Raw genomic sequence first — 21,728 nt, forward strand, 5'->3', positions numbered from 1 at the left:
TTAAGCCAAGCGTAGGGAGCAACAAAACAGACATCCCTGTACCTTTAAAGGAAAGTCTATGGTTGATTATGATCGAGGTGATAGAACATACCCAGACTGGAAGAACTAAATACGCACAACAGTCATGGTGAAAGTGCTGCTTAAATACCCAGCTGGATTTTCATCGTCCTAGCTAATAATGTTTAAAGGTTTGGATCCAAACATTTTGTATGCCAGTAACTTAAGACTTAATTTATACATAGAAGATACAACACACAGCACACAAGAGCTAAAACACTAGGACTCGTTCCTTCAAGATTTAAATGTAACTTAACAGAGTACAATCTAACGTAATGTAATGAAGGAATCAGAGCATGTGCAAAAAAGGAGACATTAAAAAATGTACAGACTTACAGGGCACTCAGCAAGGGCTGGAGCCATAATGGTCTTTGAGATATTTGCTCCATTCCTGGTTGGCAGAGACATGTGTATACTAATATAGCAGTTCACTTGGAGTCCTACAGATCTTACTTTAAGTTTGTTCTATATAAAAATTGCAAAACCCTTTGTTTTTACACCTGGGATAGATTTCCCCTTTGCTATTGCTCCGTCTTCTGTTCCTTTAAGCTCCTTATACAGTTATTTATATAATTCACTTAATCGACTGAAGTGTTGGTTCATTTCTGGCAGTATCCATCTCTCTGCTGTTTTCGCGCTTGTTATTGCTGTACCTGCTGACTTGGAATGACCTAAAATTTATACTCTCAAAATTGGCTATAGCAGCTGTTTTGATTAAGGCCACTGCAGGTAATTTCTTCATGGTGGAAACAGTTTGTTCCATTCAGAGACTTACATGCCAGCATACAATAAATCACAGCTCATACTTACATATATTGCTGCTGTACTGACATGATGCTTTTACAGACAGCAGTTACATGTGGTCATTGTTCTCTGTGTCTTCTTACTGCCCCTCGTAAGACTATACAGTTATTTTGGAAAATATTTGACATTGCAATGCTTTTGTGTGGCAAAATAAACATTATATAACAAAAAATATAAAAATGTTCATTAAAGGATGTTTTTCTAATTAGGTGGCAGATGCTACAAAACTGTAAACCCATTCCAAAGATAGCAAAATTTAGATGGTCAGCCTCAGCAGGATGATGGTCAACCTCATTATTAGATTAAAATGATACCTATTGTAGTCGGTTATGTAAAAATCCAGAAATAACCCATTTCCCTCCATTTCTAGACTCCAAGGTCAGATCTATGAAACTTGTTTGTCCAATACCATTCTGAGTATGCAAAGAAATGTTGTAGGATCCTGAAACCTACACAACACCTTCTCACCAATAAACACGTACATCTATTAAATATGAACATTAGTATTCAGTAATCACTCTTTTGGATCTTTCTCTGTCACCTTTGCAATCAGTAACTCACCAGCAGAACCCATTATCAGCATACTTTATAGGCTAAATATCAATTTAAGTTACACTGTCTGCTTTCATGAAGTGCACAGCTTGAACAAAACTCACTTGAAACTTGGGTTTCTTGCAGCCACATTTCAAAGTTCTGTAACTTCTTATTGCACTCTACACATTATTTAAATGTTGCTTAGCTACTGTGACTAATTCCCATCCAGGCCTGATAACCCATAGACTTGTCAATGTTCATACCCAATGTCAAAGAAGACATTGCATGTTTCAGTTAAGCATGTTGACTTACCTGTTCTCCAGTCCTGCTTTAATCTCACCCTACACATGTTTAACCCTCCCTACTTGTTTGACCATCATCACCCTACAAATACTTTTTCTACCCTTCCAAAATGCCCTTATCGGCATCTTCCTCCATACATCTTGGTCTAGTTAATGGAGTAAGGCAGTTAATGGAGTAAGGCAGTTAATGGAGTAAGGCAGTTAATGGAGTAAGGCAGTTAATGGAGTAAGGCACCTTTGTCTTCATATCACTGCATGCTGCATATGCTTGAATTTTGGGCAAGAGAGCAATATAAACGTGACCCAGACATTTGGCCAGTTTGGAGTAGGTGGAAAATGACTAGCCTTTATTTCCATGTATCTCAGGTCCAGCAGCCACTGTGCCTCCATCCACTGCATATGGGCCATTAGCTAGGGACTGATTCACTTCACAACACCCATAGGCAACCTCCGAAGACTTCAGCTCTCAATGAGCTCAACCACCCTCTGGCTGATCATGAGAGGATATTTAGCATTTAGCAGCTGCTGTCCTAGATGGCATCAAATATTAGACTTCATAAATGAAAAAAAGTTATATATTGTTAATACTCTTCCATTTGCTGTCAAACCTGTTAGATGTATACTTATAAACATTTGAAGCAATTGAAGTTTATATCATCGTTTCTGCTCGGTTTCATAGCATTGAAGTGCTCTTAATTTTAACGTTATGCTTTTTGTTTCATTCCAGGTGTCATGGACCATGTACATGAGCTATAAAGACGCCACATTTCCATTTATCACACGCACATCATCTTCATATTGATAGTGAGATGGAAGCGAGTATGGAGGCTGCTGTCTGGTGGATTTAATGCGATGGTGAGTAGACACAAATCAATGCCCTTTTTTCTATTTGTCGAAAACTTGGCAATATAATAATATAATACTATTATAATACGTATAGTTATTTGTAATGCACTGTATGAAGAGGGGAGTATATCTTTTATTTGTGTGTTCGATATGATCCCCCGTGTGAGGCACACTTATCTCCAGTACCATTAAAGATATTGTGTAGAATACCCCTGCGAGTGGATGTGGTTATAAACCGAGGCTGTGTGAAATGGTTGTTTGCTGTGGCATCACACAGACCGTGTTAAACAGTCAGATGTGACAGTGTGGCATGAGATATCTAAGGTTATTGTTAGATATTACTCATAAAATCTCACTTCTCCCACTTTCCAGCTCATCTTACGTAAAACCTCAGATCTGCCCTTTTTGCTTAACTGCCACGTGCTCACAGCCATGTGTTATATATCACACGTATATTTTAATCCTCTTTGGCTTTGTACATTTTGCAGACTGTGTTGATTTCCCCCAGAAGTGCTGCAATAAAACGATATTTATATTAAATGCAGTACTTATACCAATAGCGAATAGGACTCAGCAGTACTGAGTTCATTGATGTATATGCATAAGCCTTGGGTTTCCTTGCTGCATTGGATGACAGTTGGTGATGGTGACCCTTATGTGCCCTAATGATGAATATTCTATGCTACAGAATACCGCTACCATAATCTATTTGTTGGTGGGACACCAGTTTTGTAGAACTCGGCACTCATACACTGCACAGTAGCTTGAATGTTGGATGTTTTTCATTGATATTCTCCTTAGTATCAAGAGAAAAAGTCTTTACCTCTTACTTAATAGTTCAGCTTGAGTGGGTCATCTAAATATATGACTAGCTGTCTGCCACCGATGCCTTTCACTTTGCTATCTCGGCGTTCCGCTGATAAGAACCAATCGGCACCATATAAGGGTGACTCTTGATAAGGTTAAGTTTAGAGCTGCTATCTAGACACAAGTAGACTTTACTGCATTGTTTGCCTCTTGCTGGACACGGCGCTTTCTTTTGGATCTTTTATATTTTTGTTTTGCTAAAATCCCACAGAATGAAAGTCCCGGTCATCATTGACTCAACGGTGGATGACAGCGATGAAGAAGAAAAGGTAATACAGGACTCTGTAAATATATATATATATATATATATATATATATATATAGATATATATATATATATACTTTACTATATGTGTACACGGAACTATATATCTACACGTACACACATATTGTATATAAATATATGTGGAAGTTGGCTAATATTTTTCTTGTTTTCAGGTTTACCCAAATCCTGTTGTGGAAGATAGAAACATTGAGTTTGCAAAGAAATGTAGTGAATTGATCAGCGATGTAAGTAAATGCCATTATTTGCTTCAGTCATTCACTCTCTCTTGTTCGCTTTCATTCTCCCTGGTTTGCTCTCTTTCTCTTTCGTTCTCTCTCTCTCTCTCTCTCTCTCTCTCTCTCTCTCTCGCTCTCTCTCTCCCGCACAAACACATACACATATAACATTCAAATCAATCCAAATGTGTTAACTTTATATTTACATTACATATTGAATAGTACAGCGGAAAAAAAACAATGCAAAAAAGGAAACTCTCACCCTGAACGTTAAAATATGGTGAAGGTCACCTATAGAAACACGTAATCAAAATGTCAGACGGTACATTCACAAGTATGTTCTTTCTACTAAAATTATAAAAAATAAACACATCACAATTAACTAAATAGATCCAGAGAACAGTTTAAAGATCACTCTAATATTTTTATTGGCATCACTGTTGCGCAGCTCGCTATAAAAATGATATATTTCATGTTATAAATATCAACATTTTCCAAAATAAACAGAGCTTTTTTGAAGAGGGGGCTCATACAGTAAATGCCGACAAATATTTCTTTGTGAAAAATGTGTTATGGAAAAAGAATTTAAAAACGGTTGAAAGTTTAAGCCGCTCATTTGTTTAATTCCAGTTCATTCTGGTTCGCTGTATAAATCACTGACCGGTAGCAGAAATGAATTGTTCTCTCTTTTTATTCCAAGCTAGAAGTTTGTGCCTCCTCTCTGCCCACCCTCTGACCCCCTCCTGTGAGTTACACAATAATCCCCGACAGGAAATGTAATTTTCAATTATATAACTTTGCAAACTGAATTAAAAGCTCACAAGCTGTTACTGTTCTGGGGAGTTTGATGAATTTCCCAGCAAACGCTAATGACTTCAAACATTTTGGGGCAGTGTTTGCAAATAAAAGCAGGGAATTCCATGAGCGGCCCCCTCCGCCAACACAAAGCAGTCCGCTAAAACCTTAAATTAATTATAGGATGAAACAGAGGAACAAACGTGTCCAGTTCTAGTTCCATTCTATGGTTTCAGATAATAACATTGTAACGGAAGAATTTTATGGTTCCTCGCCCCACCGCTTATTATAAAGACTTAAGGTCACAATTTTTTTCACAAAATGGAAATGGAGATCATTACAAAAAACAGCTCTATCAATCTATTTTACCTTTCCTCAAGGAGCAGCCTCTAAGAATACTCCTGCTTTATCATGTGTTTGTAGATACATTTAATGCGACTTATTAGAAGCAACGCTTTTTGTACCAGTATATTTTTCTAGTATAAGACTCAGACCTTAATCACTCCTTGGTATAAAATTCAGGAGAGCTTTATGTCTATCCCATGCATGTTTAAATTCCCTCACTGTATAAGCCTCTATCACTTCTGCTGGGAGGACATTCCACCTGCCTACCACTCTCTCAATAAAGTAAATTTTTCTTACATTACATCTAAGCCTCCTCCGGTTTTAGATTATGACCTTCTGTTGTGTTTGCACTCGCAGCAACATACAATATTAGCTGTATATTACAGAATCAAATAATGCGTTAACATCCCATTATAGAAAGTTCCTATTAAGAAGCAAGGATTTTTATTATGTGCTTATAGAAACCATTCCCAGTCCATGCCAATTTGGGGCTAGGCTGCCATCTGGAACAACGTCATCTGGAAGCTCTTCAGTCAGCACTGAGATAACACGGGGCTTACCAATGGCATGACCTCATCAGCCATTTTTTTTACATTTCTGAACAGCACATTTATAGAAGTACCCTGCAACATGCGGGATATATAACAGAGTCCCTTATGTGAGTTAATACATTGCACACAGGGTAGGGCAGAACTTTACATGTTCTGTCTGCGATGTGTTAAATAATTGGTGTGGTCAATCTCATTAGTAAGCCCAATATCATCTCTGTGCTGAGCTAATAGAGCTAATATTACCAACCATTGTCAATGGCAGTTCACAAACCATACATTATATACAGCAAGGAAGCAGAGAATTGTAAAATACGCTGTATGCTATAGCATTAGCACTGAAAACCCTGAAATTACATCCCCAGACCAGTATCCCTCCTCCACCAAACTTTACAGCAGGCACCGGGCGTTCCGGTAGGTAGTGTTCTCCTGGTACCAGCCAAACTCAGATTCATCCATCAGATGTCCAGATAGTGGAGCATAATTCATCACTCCACAGCACCTGTTTTCACTGCTCCAGTGCCGGCGTGCTTTACACTACTCTAGCCTCCACCTGGCATTGTGAAAAATCAAAAAACATTGGGGCTTGTGTGCAGCTGCTCAGCCGTCAAAACCCATTTCATGAAGCTCCTGATGCACAGTGGCGTTTTGGGACTCTTTAGTGGGTGATGCTACAGACGACGCACAATTATTACACACTACATGCTTCAGCCCTCAGCAACCCTACTTTGTGACTGTGCCTGGTCTACTGCTACATGGCGCTTACAATGAACCCCAGCAGATATAACAGGGCACAAATTTCCCCAACTGACTTTTGACTGGCAAACATGGCATCCTATGATGGTGCTAAGTTAGTCACAGAGCTCATAAGTACGTATGTTGATACACTAGCATCAGTTATCAAACATTTTACTGCATAGATACAGCATAGAACACATTTCTAAACATATTTACGGCAGTTTAAACACATTGATGTTCTTAACTACATTCTTAATTTTTAGTGCTAAGCATACACACCCATGTACGGAAAAATGATGAGCTCCTGGAAGAAAGGGACAGAAGTATAGTCAAAAGGGATTTTAACTCTTAAGATGTAACAGTATCATCATCGCCTGGGCATATAGCTTATGTTGACACAACTATTAGCCTCTAATAAAAATAGGATCTTACATGAAATGAATATGCCTAGAATGCCATCAATTCTTTATAGGCGCTATCATAGGCAAAGGTGAGGGCCTTAATGATAGTTATGCCCACTCCTACTTTACTTGTTTTCAAGTATGCTGTGTAGAACAGTCATTCCTAATTCCTTGTCTCAAATTTCCCCAAGGTTCTTACCATGTCAGCAAAGTCCACTCAATTAGTCTCCGTGACAGATTCTTCTGTACTTATTCAACAAACAAAATCTCAATTGATCCTAAATAACCTTACAGTTGGGGCTGCTTTGAGGACTAGATTGGAGACCATCGGTTTAGACTATGCAGTCTCCTTTTTTCTTATTTTGTAGGTTATAAATTAAAGGGACACTTCAGTGCCACACACACCTGCACCAAAGAGGATTGCAAATGAAAGTACATTTAATATGCATTCTTAACCGGCAAAAATATCTGAAGCCCCAAATAATTGGCAGGAAAGCGCTCGAATTGGAATCAATGGAAGTACTTTCTACTCGTGTGCATAGGAGGTCATATTGGGTGAACGTTGCATTTGTAAGCAAGATATGTGTTTGGCCGAATGCATCTCCTTCACACCACAAAGCTTGGGGGGGGGGTTACAACGAGAGTAACTGCATAGTGAGATGCATTCTGAGGAACCCATCCATACATTTCTGGCTATCATATGCATTAAGGTGCATCCTTAATAATAATAATAATAACTGTAATTGTATAGAAAATACCAATATTTAACATTAAGCCATTTTCCTGTTGTGACCTTATACTTGTTCCTGCTTTCGCCCACTCTGCCTTATGGTCTTTTGAGAATGTTTATTTGTACTAGTACATTCCTATGTGTTCTGTTTTATTGTTTGTTCTCTTGCTCCATTGTGTTGGTCATAAAACTTGTCAGGCAGCCCTGACCTTGGTCAGTCCCATGGCTGCCTCCTTTATTTCTTGAGTCAAATTCTAGGAGATTCCCCTTAGAATTGGAGGCAGCTGGGTACCTATAGACTAGTTGGATCACTATTGCTCTCGTTTGAACGTGCATTTATTCAAATTTTTCAAGTGACCCACATATTGATGAAATTATTGTCACCAATATAGTTGAACATTGTAAATAATTCCTTTCACGAACTGATATTATTATCTTATTTGAATATCTTCACAGGTTAACTACAAACAACAATACAAGAAATCAAAAGGAAAGAACAAATTTGTTCCGGATACAGTTACATTAAAAAATGTTTCAGATTCAATATCTGAGGTAAGATAGAGCTCTGTTTTAACATGTTATTAAATGAAAAACTCATTAAACATTGCTTCTAGTGCCGTAGCTGAACTATGTTTCCATCTCCTTCTTTCACATTTAGATGCTGGGTACCATAGGTATGATCCATGTGGCCTTTTATATCAGAGCAGCTCACCTCCGTAGATCCTGGCTTAGTATGGAAATTATGTGAGATATAGTATAACTCATGCCAAAGTTGAAATTGAGTTGAACCAACGATAGAACTGGTATGCTATGATACCAGTGATGATATGCTCTCATATTCCCAGAAAAGGCGAGGAATCCGCAACTCCTTCTTTATTTCCGGGCACACAACAGAGTAGAGTGGTCAATAGACAGATCCCACAGGGATGTCCAGACAAGAGCAGACAGGGCTCCATTCAGGGTATGATTTCTGTCCAGCTGTACTCACCATACCAGCTTGCGTGGTCCTAAACAACAACTTACTTCTTAACTTTTATCAGCGTGACCCAAATCATCTCCAGCGTTTGAGTTGTTGGTTGAGCTGTGCCATGTCGAGGAACATGAGTCCGAACTACATAATGTGTGTCGGGTTAAACGTTTGACTCAGCTGAAGTGTCGACCCTTAGTGAATTGTCCTGCTTATAATTGATGTATGGTGTGTAGGATTATTATTAAAGTAGTATTACTGATATACTTTGTTCTTTTTGCTTGTTGTTAATTTGATTTTACCTCTTATTTGTTAGGGTGCATGATGGATACATATACATGTAGCACTTGCTAAGTAGAGCCAGATGTGTTCCAAATAATTTCTATGATCTATCAAATAAAACACACAGCATCTGTGACATATGTACTTTGTCAGCTGCTTACAAAATTGCCGTACAGCACGTAGCCCTCACATGAGCACATCAACCATTACGTGTAACTATGATTTATGCTCAACAACTGTATGATGTTTGGCAACAGTTTTGTTGCTTTTCAACATGTAGTATTGTCTTGCAGAAAGATACGTAATTGGCTGCATCCTGTTAAGGACAGAATAGGTTATCGTTTTACATTTAAAAGCTTTGGTAAGGAGCATTGATTCTATTCAACTAACGACCGGTGCCCCTTGCTCTTTTGTCATAGATTAATGATAATGTTAATAATACAAAAATTGTTGGAACAAGTACATTTTCCCATTTTTATTCTTTCATAGAGGCGTAATAGATATTTTATTTCAGATTAATGCCCCCAATATTAGATACATGCATCTGGAAATAAAACAGTATCTTATTGTCAGAGTTTTTTTGTGATGTTCTGATTATTTGCCGCACACTAGTTTAATGATAAATGTGTCTGGGAAAAGTAGGACTTAATCCAATCAAACTAGTGAGTTTTGGCCTACGGTTTTGTAAGGTAACCGTACACTTATCTATCAGCTTATTGTCACAGGGGCTCATAGATACAAATTATGCCAAGGGCAGAAGGTAATAAATTCTAAAGGTCACCTTCTGGACCGTATGTTTCTCACCCCAGGTACTATTTATTCTAGAAAATAACTTCCTTCCACCAGACCTCCTGGCTTTCTAGGGGAAAAACAAGTAAGCTATCCTTCATTGTTGGTTACCTGAAAGGTTACTTTAGGAAACGGTCACTTTGACCCCGCTCTTTTATACTTTTATAGCAAGACATACTTTGTTTATGGACCATATTAAACAAGCATGACACTGCACACAGTTGTCCATCTGTGTATGTTTGCTGCCACCTCCCAGAGACTGTTACCCCTTCAACTGAGGTATTTGGCCAAGTCTACCTAAAACCCAATTCACTAAACCATAACTCTTTGCAAACATAAAACCCAGGGGTTCATTTTTAGCTTTCCCCCCTAAATTTGGAGCTGCAAAAATTGTGGATGCTCATAGATTTTGCATTTTGGCACAATTTGAGACACACTTCTATAATTTGGATAAACCTTGTAATGCAGTGAGTTTATCAATCAGTGGGAATATTTAATCAGTTTGAGTGATCTCAGGTCTCACTATTTTCAATTTATTGATAGGCAGTCACATGATCTTGACTAACTATAAGGAGCAGAGGACTTTTCTTTGGCATAGGCATGGTAAGGCTTGGGTTGGCTATAAGGCACACGGGGCAGTTGCCCAATATCATCTTCCAAAACATAGTGAATTCATTTTGATTACGTTGTGGGCCTTTAACTATGTGGCCACCTACTGGATACACGCAGCCGCAAACTGAAAACGTGTGAAGTTACATGTGTCCAGCAGATGACCTCATACCTGCTATTTATCAGCCACTGACCAATTTCCAGTCCCAGTCTGGCACTGGGAATGGTTACACGTTAAAGGATGGGATCCTGGGAAATGAAGTCAAGATCATATTCACAGATTAAGCACGAGTCATAAACATTTTGTACCAAAAACCAGTACACATACGTTTTTTACATTTTCTTCATTGTCTTTCATTTAATGTCATTTAAGGATGATTCTGCCCTCTTTATAACTAGAACATTATGCAATTTGCATTTCTGGCAAACTCACGCCAGCAGATTTTGTAGTTGTTCATACACTGATGGAGAAAATAGAAAACGTTATGTTACATTTAATTATATAGCCTTTAAAATAGCATTATTGCAACACGTTTGCAGCTGTTGTTAATAGGTGGTCTCTGCTATATGCTTCCTATATCTGAAGGTAAATATAGTAGATTTAGGTATGGATTCATTCGTAGGAAAATACAATTTTGATACAATGAAATTTCTTGGATCTTTATATAATTATCTCCAATGTATTTTATTCTACCTAGACAAAATACAAGGAAGCCAGCAAGAAAGAACTCTCGAACACTCTGTACATGAAGATGCCAGCAACGATAGATATAGCTTTTGCAAAACAAGTCACACAGCTTCAAAGTGAGGTATTACCTAAACTTATATTATTTAAATTTCCATTTCTATACATTCTTTCTGTAAAAATGTTTTCGACACAACTTAGTCCTTCTATACATACCAGTGTTCCATCAGGTTCCCTCATTGTTCTTAGTTTCATGAAGATGACCAGCAGGGGAGATCTGTAGACTGAGATATTTTTCCAAGTTTCCCTCTATCAAAGAGGGGCAATCTTTTGCACTGCAGCTTTTGTAGCTTATGTTTCTCATGATGGTTTGACAACTAATGATGAGTCGAGATGTGTATCATACGCTGAAAAAGCTACATATCCAATGAAATTGTTGTCCACACTTATTGTAACATCGTTGAAGCAGTAAATAATAGTTTAAGTCATGTTTTAAAATCCTATAAAAGTCTTTAAAATAGTCAGTAGACTAGGAAGGAAGCTCAAGAGAAATCCATTGGGCTCCAGCTAGAACTGATGAAAGGACACAACAGGCAAATGCCCAGTGCATGATGACACAGGCACACAGTCTTGTTACAGAAGAAGTGTTTGAGCAGAGGTGACGTAGAAACTGGTGGAAAAGTTTGAGTCCTGGTGTGGTCCTTAATGAGCAACAATCTGAATTATTATTATTATTATTATTTATTGTTTTATATAGCTCCATCATATTCTGTAGTGGTGTAATTTGTAAACTGATGTTTGTAAGCACTTTATAGACACTCCTTTTGTGTGAAAGTGCTTACATTAGAAGAAACACTATGTAGAAACACTCTTTACGTCTTTACTGCTGTAAAGATACATCCGTCTGAACAATTATATGTAACAACTGCTCCCTGCTTAGAAAACAAGAGATACAAACAAGTAATAAATTAACCAGTGGTAACAGCCTGCGTAATATTTTCTTCTTTCTGGATCTGTAAACTGTGGGACCCACAGCCTCAGTATCTACACTCTATGAATCCTCCTGGCACATAAATCAGGCTGTTAAGTGTGGTTTTACAAAGAGCTTGTCTATGTTCTAGGGCTACTACAGAAAAAAAAGGTAATTTGGTTTGTTGTGATGTATTGGAGCAGATGCTGAACAATTCTCCCCCGGTAATATGACACTGTGGGGGCTTTTATTTCCAATGCTACATTAATTTACAAGGATGGAGACAAATGTGGCAGTTACGTTTCATGGGGCCGGCCATCTGCCTGAAGAAAATTATCCATAGACAATTATATTGATAAAATGCTCTATTTTTTATTATTGCCATAAAACTGAAGTAGATTTTTGGCAGACATAATATTTTCCCTGTAATAAATTAGGTGTATATTTGTAATGCCCTGGCATACAATTAGTCATGTGTCCTTTCCCTTTCAAATGGAATGACATCATTGATATAAATCTCTAACTGCACTGTGTAAGTCTCTTCTGATAAGCTGATACAGACATCCAGTCTCTTTACATTTCAGCTTTCTTCAAATCAACATCCTTCATAATGTAAATAAAGAAAAAATATGCTTTGTTTTTTGTAAAACATGATATTAATGTCCCATAGTAATAAAAAATCCTCAATACGAATAATAAATACAAACAAATAAAAAAATCAAAAATATGATATTTTAATTAGGAGATTTTATTTATAGAATGCCTTTAGATTCCATAGTAAGATGGCCACATATTTGTGTAATTTGTTTGTAAAGGTTACACGGGGAAAGAGTATAGATTAGGTGATTCTAAGGGTAACTTTGGTTGCATACCGGATAACATACCGGATAAGAAGAGATCAAATAGATTATCGCTAATAGGCAGCGATAAATGACATCATTGGTTTACTATAGACTACTTTATTTGCTCACAATTCTAGTAACATTGCTATTCTGTTCCTAGGCTATTTACAGACAAAAATATGATTCAGAAAAGGGAAAATCAAGTTATGCGCAGATGTTGGAGCCTCCAGAACTTAAGCATGCAATGGAAGTCAATAAACACCAGAGTGATGTATGTAATAAGCCACAATATGGAACTATTAATTACTATTTTATCCTGTGTTGTATTTATATTTTAAAAAAAAACATATTTCTAGAATATCATTTTTATTGTGACACTGGTAATAGAAAATCTTGGTTCCCAATTAAAGCAGACTAAATGTATTGTGCAAATGTATATGCAGTTACATGTGCATATCATTATATAATTGTGTCTTTTAGTCCTAACCCTATTTTTGTCATTGCAGATATCATATAGAAAAGATCTGTTGGACACGCACAAGTATACAGAGGTGTTGAACAGACCAGATATCCAAAAAGCAACAGAGATTTCTAAAATTATAAGCAATGTAATTATTCGCTTCAGTATTTGTTTATTATTAGTTTTGATATCTGTCTCGGTGGACACAGTTTGTTATTATAGTTTATAGTTATATTATTATATATTATAGTTTATTATCAGCTCCCTCCTGTTGGTAGAGTCTATAAGTTCATTATTAACAAGAAACATTCAGTTGGCTACCACAGCACTTTCTATCGGGCAAAATAAGTGTCCATAGATCTTGTGTTGGCTTATCTTATTCTAATAGTCATTTAAAAGATGATACTTTAAATACATTTAACTCCAGGGAGAGGGTTGAAGAGGTGGAGATGGGCAACCCAAGAGACTTCAGATACATAAATGTTCTTGTTGTGTTCTTTGGGGAACTGATTTTTATGTAACTGTTTATTTATGGCAACTTTCTGTGAATGGATCCTGTTACATACAACATCACCTGGGATATTTACACGCTTAAGATTTAATGAGCACATTATGTAGATGTCTATCTGTGTTTTATAAAATATGGTGGCTTTGATATTTTTTTTCATTCTACAGGTTGATTATCGAAAAGACAGAGGGGAAATGAACAAGGAATCGGCCGTTTTAGGACGACCAGATTTCGAACATGCAAAAGAAGTTTCAAAGCTTGCCAGTCAGGTAATAAATAATTGTAGTTATAAGATCCAAAAAAATCAGAGAACAGCCATTAAGCATATAGATAAATTCAAGCCATTGTAACTTTAGGTGTTTATTAAATAGCACACGGAGCTGTCTTTGGGCTCTAGATAGTATGAATGATAGAATGATTACCTAAAAGTGACATAGGGCATGGGATGAGGGTAGCGGTGCTCCTGTTGGTTCCACCACAGTTTTAAGGGGTGTCCTTGGAGCATTGGGTTTTTTTTAATGTTATATATGGAAAATATACTATATAACCAAACTGTGTTTTTAAATAAATTCTAATTAGGAAATAAAAAAAATGATTTATAGACTGTGAATTTTAATTTGCTGAGAATTTTTGTTGATTAGGTAAAATATAAGGAACAATTTAATAAGGACATGAAGGGCAAGAAGCCATGTTACAACCCTTTGGACAGTGCCTCCTTCAAGCAGGCCCAGGCTGCATCTGTACTGGCGAGTGATGTATGTATCAACATAATCTGTGCATCTGCATACATAGAGATTCTTCTTATTTGCTACATATTATGATAATAGTAACATAGTTGCTTAATATTCCTGCTGTGTGACTGTATTTAAAAATACTTGGTTTAGATTTATTGGTTAATGTCAATTCATAGATACCTAAAATCCTAACTCATATAACAGGAGTTTCGCATATTTACCTTTTTGAGGATGATATAATAATGAAATGTATTAAAAAAGAACATAGAAATGAGCCTCTGAATTGTTTTTGTTTCTATATGTATCTGTGTTGCAAATGGGACACAGTAAACGCTGGGTGCAGACCGCACCTTGTACCTAGTTTGGAAACCAGTTCTGAACTGGCTTGCTGGTATTTATATCAGCTAGTAAGAAATCAGAGTTCAGATCATGGTCACTGAGCAGATAATAATAAAATAACAATACAATAGGATGGAGCAATACAACTGATATACAGTAATCCCCCCAAAAAACAGGACCCTCTTCTACTTTGTAATAGGGCTGGTAATCTATAAGTAAGCACCAACAAATTAGGCAGCGCTGTAAACTTTTAATGGAGTAGTTAACACATACACAAGAAATATACATTAATACATACAGACACGTCAGGAGTTGGGAAACCTGCCTGTAAGCTTGCCATCTAGCAGATTTGCAGAGGACTTGGAATGTTTCAGGAAATCTACAAGAGGGGAAAGAGAGAGATTAATAAGTGAGAGGATTTTTAGGGTAGAAAAGGGAACTAGTTATAGCTGTAGGAGGCCAGGGGGGGGGGTCAAGATAAAGGAATGTACATTCCCAAGGTAAACAGCTAAAAAAGAAACAGTCCTCAAAATAATGTTTGGTACATGTACATAAAACATGCATAAGAATACAAAATCTGAATTGGAACATTTGCTTGGGGATCTGGTAAAGTCCAGATGTGGTTGGGGGGGGGCAAAAACCGCTGCATGTTTAAAAGGATCAAAGAAACCTGTGATTGATGTTAGCATAGGTCATTGCCACAGCAGAAGCTCATTCTAGTACAAACAGTAGAGAGAGTATTGTTATGTTTGCTATATTTGTACAGCAGCTCACAGCTTGGAATATGTTAAGGTCTAATATAGTTTAAAAAATTAAATAATTCAATTTATCTGTCTAAAATTGTAATGAAAAGTGGAATAATTGGATAAGAAGCAATCCTTAAATTGAATATGGTGTGGTAATAAGTAAGTCATATATTCCTTATATAAAAATAAGTCTGCTAATCCTGGAAGGTAAAATGTAACTCCCGATTCAGTGGTTTATAATTTAGCACAGTGGTTTCTGTGGTATACTGTGTGTATACTGTGGAGGGTACTCAGTTCAGCTTTCTATGTTGCATTTTTATAGATATATCTAGTACATTCTAGACCTAGATACCATGAATGTATTTTGTTAATGTTTAAACAGGAATTGTAAACCATGTGCTATCGACCACGCGGTAGCACCAGTTAATTAAGGCTTAGATTGTGCCTATGATTACTAGCACAACGCCATGGTTTTGAACTTTGACTAGTTTGCATGGATACAATATTTGAAAATAATAGAAAAAATCCATGTCAGTATTTAATTTAATAAGAACAAAGATGGATAGAGTAGCTGCTTTACACAGCTCTAAACCCTGCTGTGCTTCCAAATCACAGCTGAGTTTAACTTGCTGGCGCCTCTAACGCTTTTCAATTGCTGGGGAGCTGTACAATCTGTGAATCCCTGAGCAGAGAATATTCGTTCCTCCACGGGGATTCAAACAAATTCTAAAACACTGCAGACATTTGGAAACTGTGAGACTCTGTTCTGAGTGTTTCAAGAAATATTTATATATTGTATAAAACAGTAGCCTGTGCCCAAAGCATTGTAGCATCACACAGTTACAACGGTAAAGTGGTTACAAGCTAACAAGATTACAGTTTTGTCCAGAACTAGACCTGGTAGCCCTTCCTGTGCTGCTACTATAACTTATTGTTAATCACTCACCTGGACACGCTTACTAATAAAAGCTTATGGAGGAAAGGGTTTCATTAGCATTAGCTCAGTGTGCTGTTTGAGCAAGGAAAGTCACCCACAATATCAGATGACTGACAACAATGACCGCCTCCAGGTCTGCAGATAAAGGGAGTTTATTGGGGGAAAAAATCATATAAAACCAGGTATTGTCAATGCTAATTACTACATTACTGTATTACAAGAACAACATTGTGTATAAACTGGGAAACCAACCATGTGGTCTCCCCAGCCCCTGCTTCCCCAAAACGTATACACACTCACTTCCTTACATACATATACTGTATACTTGTCTTGCATAAAGCCTGCCCTCAGCCCTGCTTGTATACAGTGTGGTCTGCTGCATTTCTAATACAGGGTCCTGTAATGTCAGGTTACATGACCTCACTGAGCTCCCAGGGCATGCCAGTCGCAATTAGACCTACCCTGAACTCGAACTGAGTAGCACATGTGTGCCAGCTTTCCTCCCAAGCCATAGGTCTTATGGTCAGGTAATTTATTCCTTGACTTGTTTCAAAAGCTGTCATAGAGTTGTCATATAATTGTTTGTAATATACCTGATCGACCGGTAGACACAAAGTTAGGAACTCCACTAATCGGCAATATTTTTTAATTAGGTGCAGTATAAGAAAGACTTAAATAACATGCATGATCCCGCTCTCGACTTGCCGAATTTACTTTATCTTGAACATGCGTTAAAGACCAGCAAGATGCAAAGCAATGTAAGTTATTTATCAATCTATCAACTTTTTTTAATATAAACTATAGCAGTTATCACTAGTGTATATTTTAGGCAATATTATACAATTTTGTCATTCTTATACAATAACAGTATATAATGTTAATTTTTTCTGCAGCAGCATTATGTTGTGCAGAATTTATTTGTTGTGCATTGCTCTCTGTAGACTAGTTAGTTCCACCTAAAGGGCCACTTTAGTAAGAATATGGAGGAAAGTTTCTCTGGATTTATAATTAAATTACTAATGTCTCCCTCTAGTGGTTACAACTAGGTAGCTCTACTTAACTTACATAAACAGAATTGTGTGAAAATTCTTAATAAAATGTGAATATTGAATTTTTAAATTGAGTATTTGTATATTCCTTGGTTTGCTCCATGAAAAGAAGAAGTATATGATGATGACAAAAAAAGAAGAGATCACATATGTACAGTGCTTGATCTTTTAGAACTTCACGTTGGAGGTGTAAGATGTGCCAAATGATTATTATTTGCCTTCAAATACTATGTTTCCATGTAGAGCACCTAATTTATCATGGCTTGAACGGCCAGAGTCACATAAATCTCAGCTTCATACTATAACTAGATATTTAACTTTTGTATTTTTCAGACAACATACAAAAAACAGTTTGAAGAAAACAAGGCCATGTATAGCTTTGCTTTGGATACAGCAGAGCAGATTCACCATAAGGAAAACGCTATCCTTCAGAGTCAGGTAATTGTGATAAGTATAATTGGGAGATGGAATTTCTTTTGGTAAAATAAACATTTTGGGTTATTATTAGTTGTTATTTGAGTACAGTTTGAGTGAAATATTGTATAAATTATGTCAAACTAGAATAACAAAGAATAAAACAATGGAAGTTATGTGTGTATGTATTCAAAAGGATTTTGGTGCTAAAGTGTTAAAGTAGTATTGTCACCATAGCAACCAATAGGAAGGAAACTTATCAAGTGGGGCACAATATTGATTCAAAATTTTATTTATGATTTCCAAGGTGTTGCCAGATAGTGTTTTGTGTTATTATTTTTTACAAGTTTATTTTTATTTAATTAGACTGACAATAGGATTATTTTTTTAACTGTTTTTTTTTGTCTGTATGCCTCGCTCACAGCTCCTCAATTTAATATAATTAGAAAGTTATTTGTATTCAGGTTAAATACAAAGAAAAATATGAGAAATCTAAAGGCAAATCATTGCTGGAGTTTGTTGATACTCCGTCATACCAAGTTTCAAAAGAGGCCCAGAAGATGCAGAGTGAGGTTGGTGAATTACTTTTGCACTAAACTATTATGGATATAGAACTGTAGATAGCGTGATCTGTGAGGAACATTAATATACCTCATTAATATATCTGCATAAATATATCTCATAGGTTTACATAAAATAAATGTCCGCTGTACCTAGTTTCATACAGGGGGTTCTGTTTGACTGTTTCCTGTATCCATGGATATCTCTTTGGCAGGGTTCTTCCTCTTCTCCTGAATGTCCCGAGAGGGTAATAGATAAGTAGAACACCCTTCTTGCAGATTTGGTGGAGGTTAACACCTTGAGTCAATATAAAGCCACATGGCGTAAGGATAAGATTCTCTTAAATATAAAACGAGACCAAGTAAGGTTTGCCATTTTTACTTCGGGAAAAACAGGAAAACTAGATAGGCCCAGCGGTTGTTATCTCTTCTCTTGTCAATGTTTATGCTGTCTATGGTTGCCTAGAGGATATATATCGGACAGATAACTGCTGGCTGGTCTTCCTTCTATTTTATTTGACTGATCAAGCTTCCTTTTTATTTGAATAACTAGAAATCATACCGGAAAGATTTTGAAGAAAGCATTAAAGGAAGAGCAGCAGCAGATATGGACCTTACACCAACATTTCTTCATGCAATGCATGCTTCTACTCTGCTAAAGGAGGTAAACGTGGAAATTTGGAAAACTGTTTATATTAGGAGTTACTTTCCTGTCTGACCACAATGTTACTTGACACTTCCATGTATCAGAAGGCTGCAGGGCTGGCCCAAGAATTAATGCCGCCTGGGGCGAAGTCTAAAATGAAGCCCCCCCCTGGCGCCCCTCTCTCTCCTCCGCTCCAAAAAAAATAATAAAAAAAAAAAACGCTTTGCCGCCCCTTCAAAAGTGCTGTCTGGGGCAATTGCCCCACTTGGCTCCATTGTAGGGCCGGCCCTGGAAGGCTGCATTGTGATATTGCTCCCATGTACTTGCCAGTCTAGTTGAATATAGTACTTGATAAAATAGCTGTGCTGCAAAAAGACATTACTTGGCCGTCAGCAAATTTAGTCATCAGATGCCAAGTTCTAAAAATCTCTACAAGCACAGATCTTCTTTATAGTTGCAATTTTGTGTGATGAAGGTCATGACAAACACTATAGGAATTGGAAGAGATATCCACCTAGGAGAAGTATTCATAGAGTCCTACCTATAACTTCTTATTATTACTTATCCATTTTAGCCAGTAATAACAGGCAAACTACTGTCATTTGTCTGAAACATCTAGAAACATTTCCCTTATAACATTATCAAGCATTCTACCTGGATTTTTTATTTTATTTTGGGCAATACCAGCAAAACGATTTCTAGAAATATGTCTTTAAGAACATTCCAATTGGCATATAAGAGTTACTCCATGTCCTAAACCTTGCAAATTAAAATTCTAATAATTATATTATAATTAAAATTATGGATGATAATAACTCGATAACACAACATATCTTAACATTATAAACATAAAATGGATGTTATTAATTATTAGCATGTAATCGAAGACATTGTTACCACAATCAGTTGTGTAAGGTTGTCATGTATCTTCACAACAATGTTTCTATTGCTCACCTGGAAAAACTGGAGACTAGAAAGTAAACTTTAACAATAGTTTAATATTGTGATTTCTATAAAGGTGATAAGAAACAATATATGAAATCATCAGAACACAGCCATATCCAGCCTATTTGTGCTAGTGACATTGTGTTATTAATTAACTCTAAATAGTGTGTATGTATATATATATATATATATATATATATATATATATATATATATATGGCTATTTTCACATGTAATTGTTCTGACCCTACATGTTTACGTTTCTTTTGATTTTTAGAAAGAATACAGAAAAGATTTGGAAGAAGGGATCAAAGGAAAAGGGCTTAGTGTCTTAGAAGATACTCCCGATTTAATAAGGGTGAAGAATGCTGCTCAGATATTAAGCGAGGTACAGGATTGCCTTGTATAAAAAGTGCTATAATCAGCTGTTTTGTGCATTATGAAAAGGTGCCACGTTTCTTTTACAGAAACAATATAGGAGAGACCTTGAAAATGACATAAAAGGAAAAGGTATGGAGCTTAATGCGGACATCCCTGATATTATCAGAGCTAAAAGGGCATCAGAAATCATCAGCCAGGTAAATATAACAGCAAGGTGCCTGCACGTTTAAAAATAAGAAATAAGAATGTTCCTGATACATTTAATGATTTTATGGAAAAGAACATTTTGGTCCAGCCAGGACAATAAGAGGAGTATAATGTATTATTAGTCTATTCACTAGGTGAAGCAAAACTTGCGCATAGCCTGTATAAACACATGGGTGCCAAGCAGGCCCGGACTGGCCATCGGGCACACCGGGCATTTGCCCGGTGGGCCGGGCCACGGCAGGGCCGCACTGACTTAGGGGCTGATGGAGCTGCAGCTCCAGGCCCCTACCCTACCTACGGCCGCATTAACGCAGGGCAAAAGGGGCACCTGCCCCTTAAGCCCGCCGTAACTGCGACCGGGTCCGCCACTCTAAGGGGCCGGGAAGTCCCCACCAAGGCCGGCCTTACGGGTCTGCGGCCGCACAGGGCTTAAATTAAAACATCGGGGTTTTTTTTTAACTTTATTTAACATCCTCCATGTTAAATAAAGTTTTTTTAAGTTGAAAAAAAAAACCCCGATGTTTTAATTTAAACCCTGTACGGCCGCAGACCCCTAAGGCCGGCCCTGGTGGGGGCTTCCCGGCCCCTTAGGGCAGGGCCGACCTTTGGGGTGTGCGACCACCCTCCAGGGGGCGGCGGCGGCGGGGGGCGGTCCGCACTGGGTGCCGCCAACTTGCGGCACCCGGCACCCCTCCAGAGACGGACAGTAATGTCCGCCGCTGGAGGAGCAGGCTCGCAAGGGAGCGGTATCGGAGGTCTTTGACAGACTTCCGGTTCCCTTGAGTGATTTTAAGCCGGGTTCAACCCGGCTTAAAATCACTCAAGGGAGCCGGAGGTCTGTTAAAGACCTCCGATACCGCTCCCTTGTGATCCGTGCGGCAACAGCTGCTGTGCGCCGGGGTTTGTTGTCAGATCCCGGCGCACAGCACTGAAGCCGCGCCCACCGCTGTCCGTGCCCTCTGACCCGGAAGAAGACAGAGAAGACAGAAGAACTGAAGAAGAGGAAAAGAAGCTGAAAGAAGAAAGGAAAGGTAGGAAAGCATTAAGTGAGAGTGGATTGGTGTTATATGTGTGTGGATTGGTGTTATATGTGTGTGGATTGGTGTATATGTGTGGATTGGTGTATGTGTGTGTGGATTGGTGTATATGTGTGTGGATTGGTGTATATGTGTGTGGATTGGTGTATATGT

At 37.6% G+C, this 21,728-nt stretch overlaps 2 protein-coding genes across 5 annotated transcripts in view; one reads left to right on the forward strand and one right to left on the reverse strand.

The window, feature by feature from the left end:
• NEBL (nebulette) overlaps positions 1 to 21,728 on the forward strand; it is an 83,439-nt gene that overhangs the window by 46,860 nt on the left and 14,851 nt on the right. For 2 of the 4 annotated variants that reach the window (XM_053468187.1, XM_053468188.1), the window contains exons 2-16: positions 2,425 to 2,552; positions 3,622 to 3,679; positions 3,849 to 3,920; positions 7,925 to 8,020; positions 10,814 to 10,924; positions 12,773 to 12,883; positions 13,119 to 13,220; positions 13,748 to 13,849; positions 14,222 to 14,335; positions 16,990 to 17,094; positions 17,719 to 17,823; positions 18,264 to 18,371; positions 18,913 to 19,023; positions 20,228 to 20,338; positions 20,418 to 20,528. The exons of the other annotated variants lie outside the window; for them this stretch is intronic. In XM_053468187.1, the coding sequence (XP_053324162.1) occupies positions 3,623 to 3,679; positions 3,849 to 3,920; positions 7,925 to 8,020; positions 10,814 to 10,924; positions 12,773 to 12,883; positions 13,119 to 13,220; positions 13,748 to 13,849; positions 14,222 to 14,335; positions 16,990 to 17,094; positions 17,719 to 17,823; positions 18,264 to 18,371; positions 18,913 to 19,023; positions 20,228 to 20,338; positions 20,418 to 20,528 (1,416 nt within the window). In that variant the 5' untranslated portion in view covers positions 2,425 to 2,552; position 3,622. The remainder of the gene's footprint in view (positions 1 to 2,424; positions 2,553 to 3,621; positions 3,680 to 3,848; positions 3,921 to 7,924; positions 8,021 to 10,813; positions 10,925 to 12,772; positions 12,884 to 13,118; positions 13,221 to 13,747; positions 13,850 to 14,221; positions 14,336 to 16,989; positions 17,095 to 17,718; positions 17,824 to 18,263; positions 18,372 to 18,912; positions 19,024 to 20,227; positions 20,339 to 20,417; positions 20,529 to 21,728) is intronic. 4 annotated transcript variants of the gene reach the window in all.
• The window catches only part of PLXDC2 (plexin domain containing 2), a 286,125-nt gene that overhangs the window by 6,807 nt on the left and 257,590 nt on the right, over positions 1 to 21,728 (reverse strand). The window lies entirely within an intron of this gene.

This window comes from Spea bombifrons, chromosome 5 (assembly GCF_027358695.1).
Source record: "Spea bombifrons isolate aSpeBom1 chromosome 5, aSpeBom1.2.pri, whole genome shotgun sequence".
In the NCBI taxonomy this organism is placed as follows: domain Eukaryota; kingdom Metazoa; phylum Chordata; class Amphibia; order Anura; family Pelobatidae; genus Spea; species Spea bombifrons.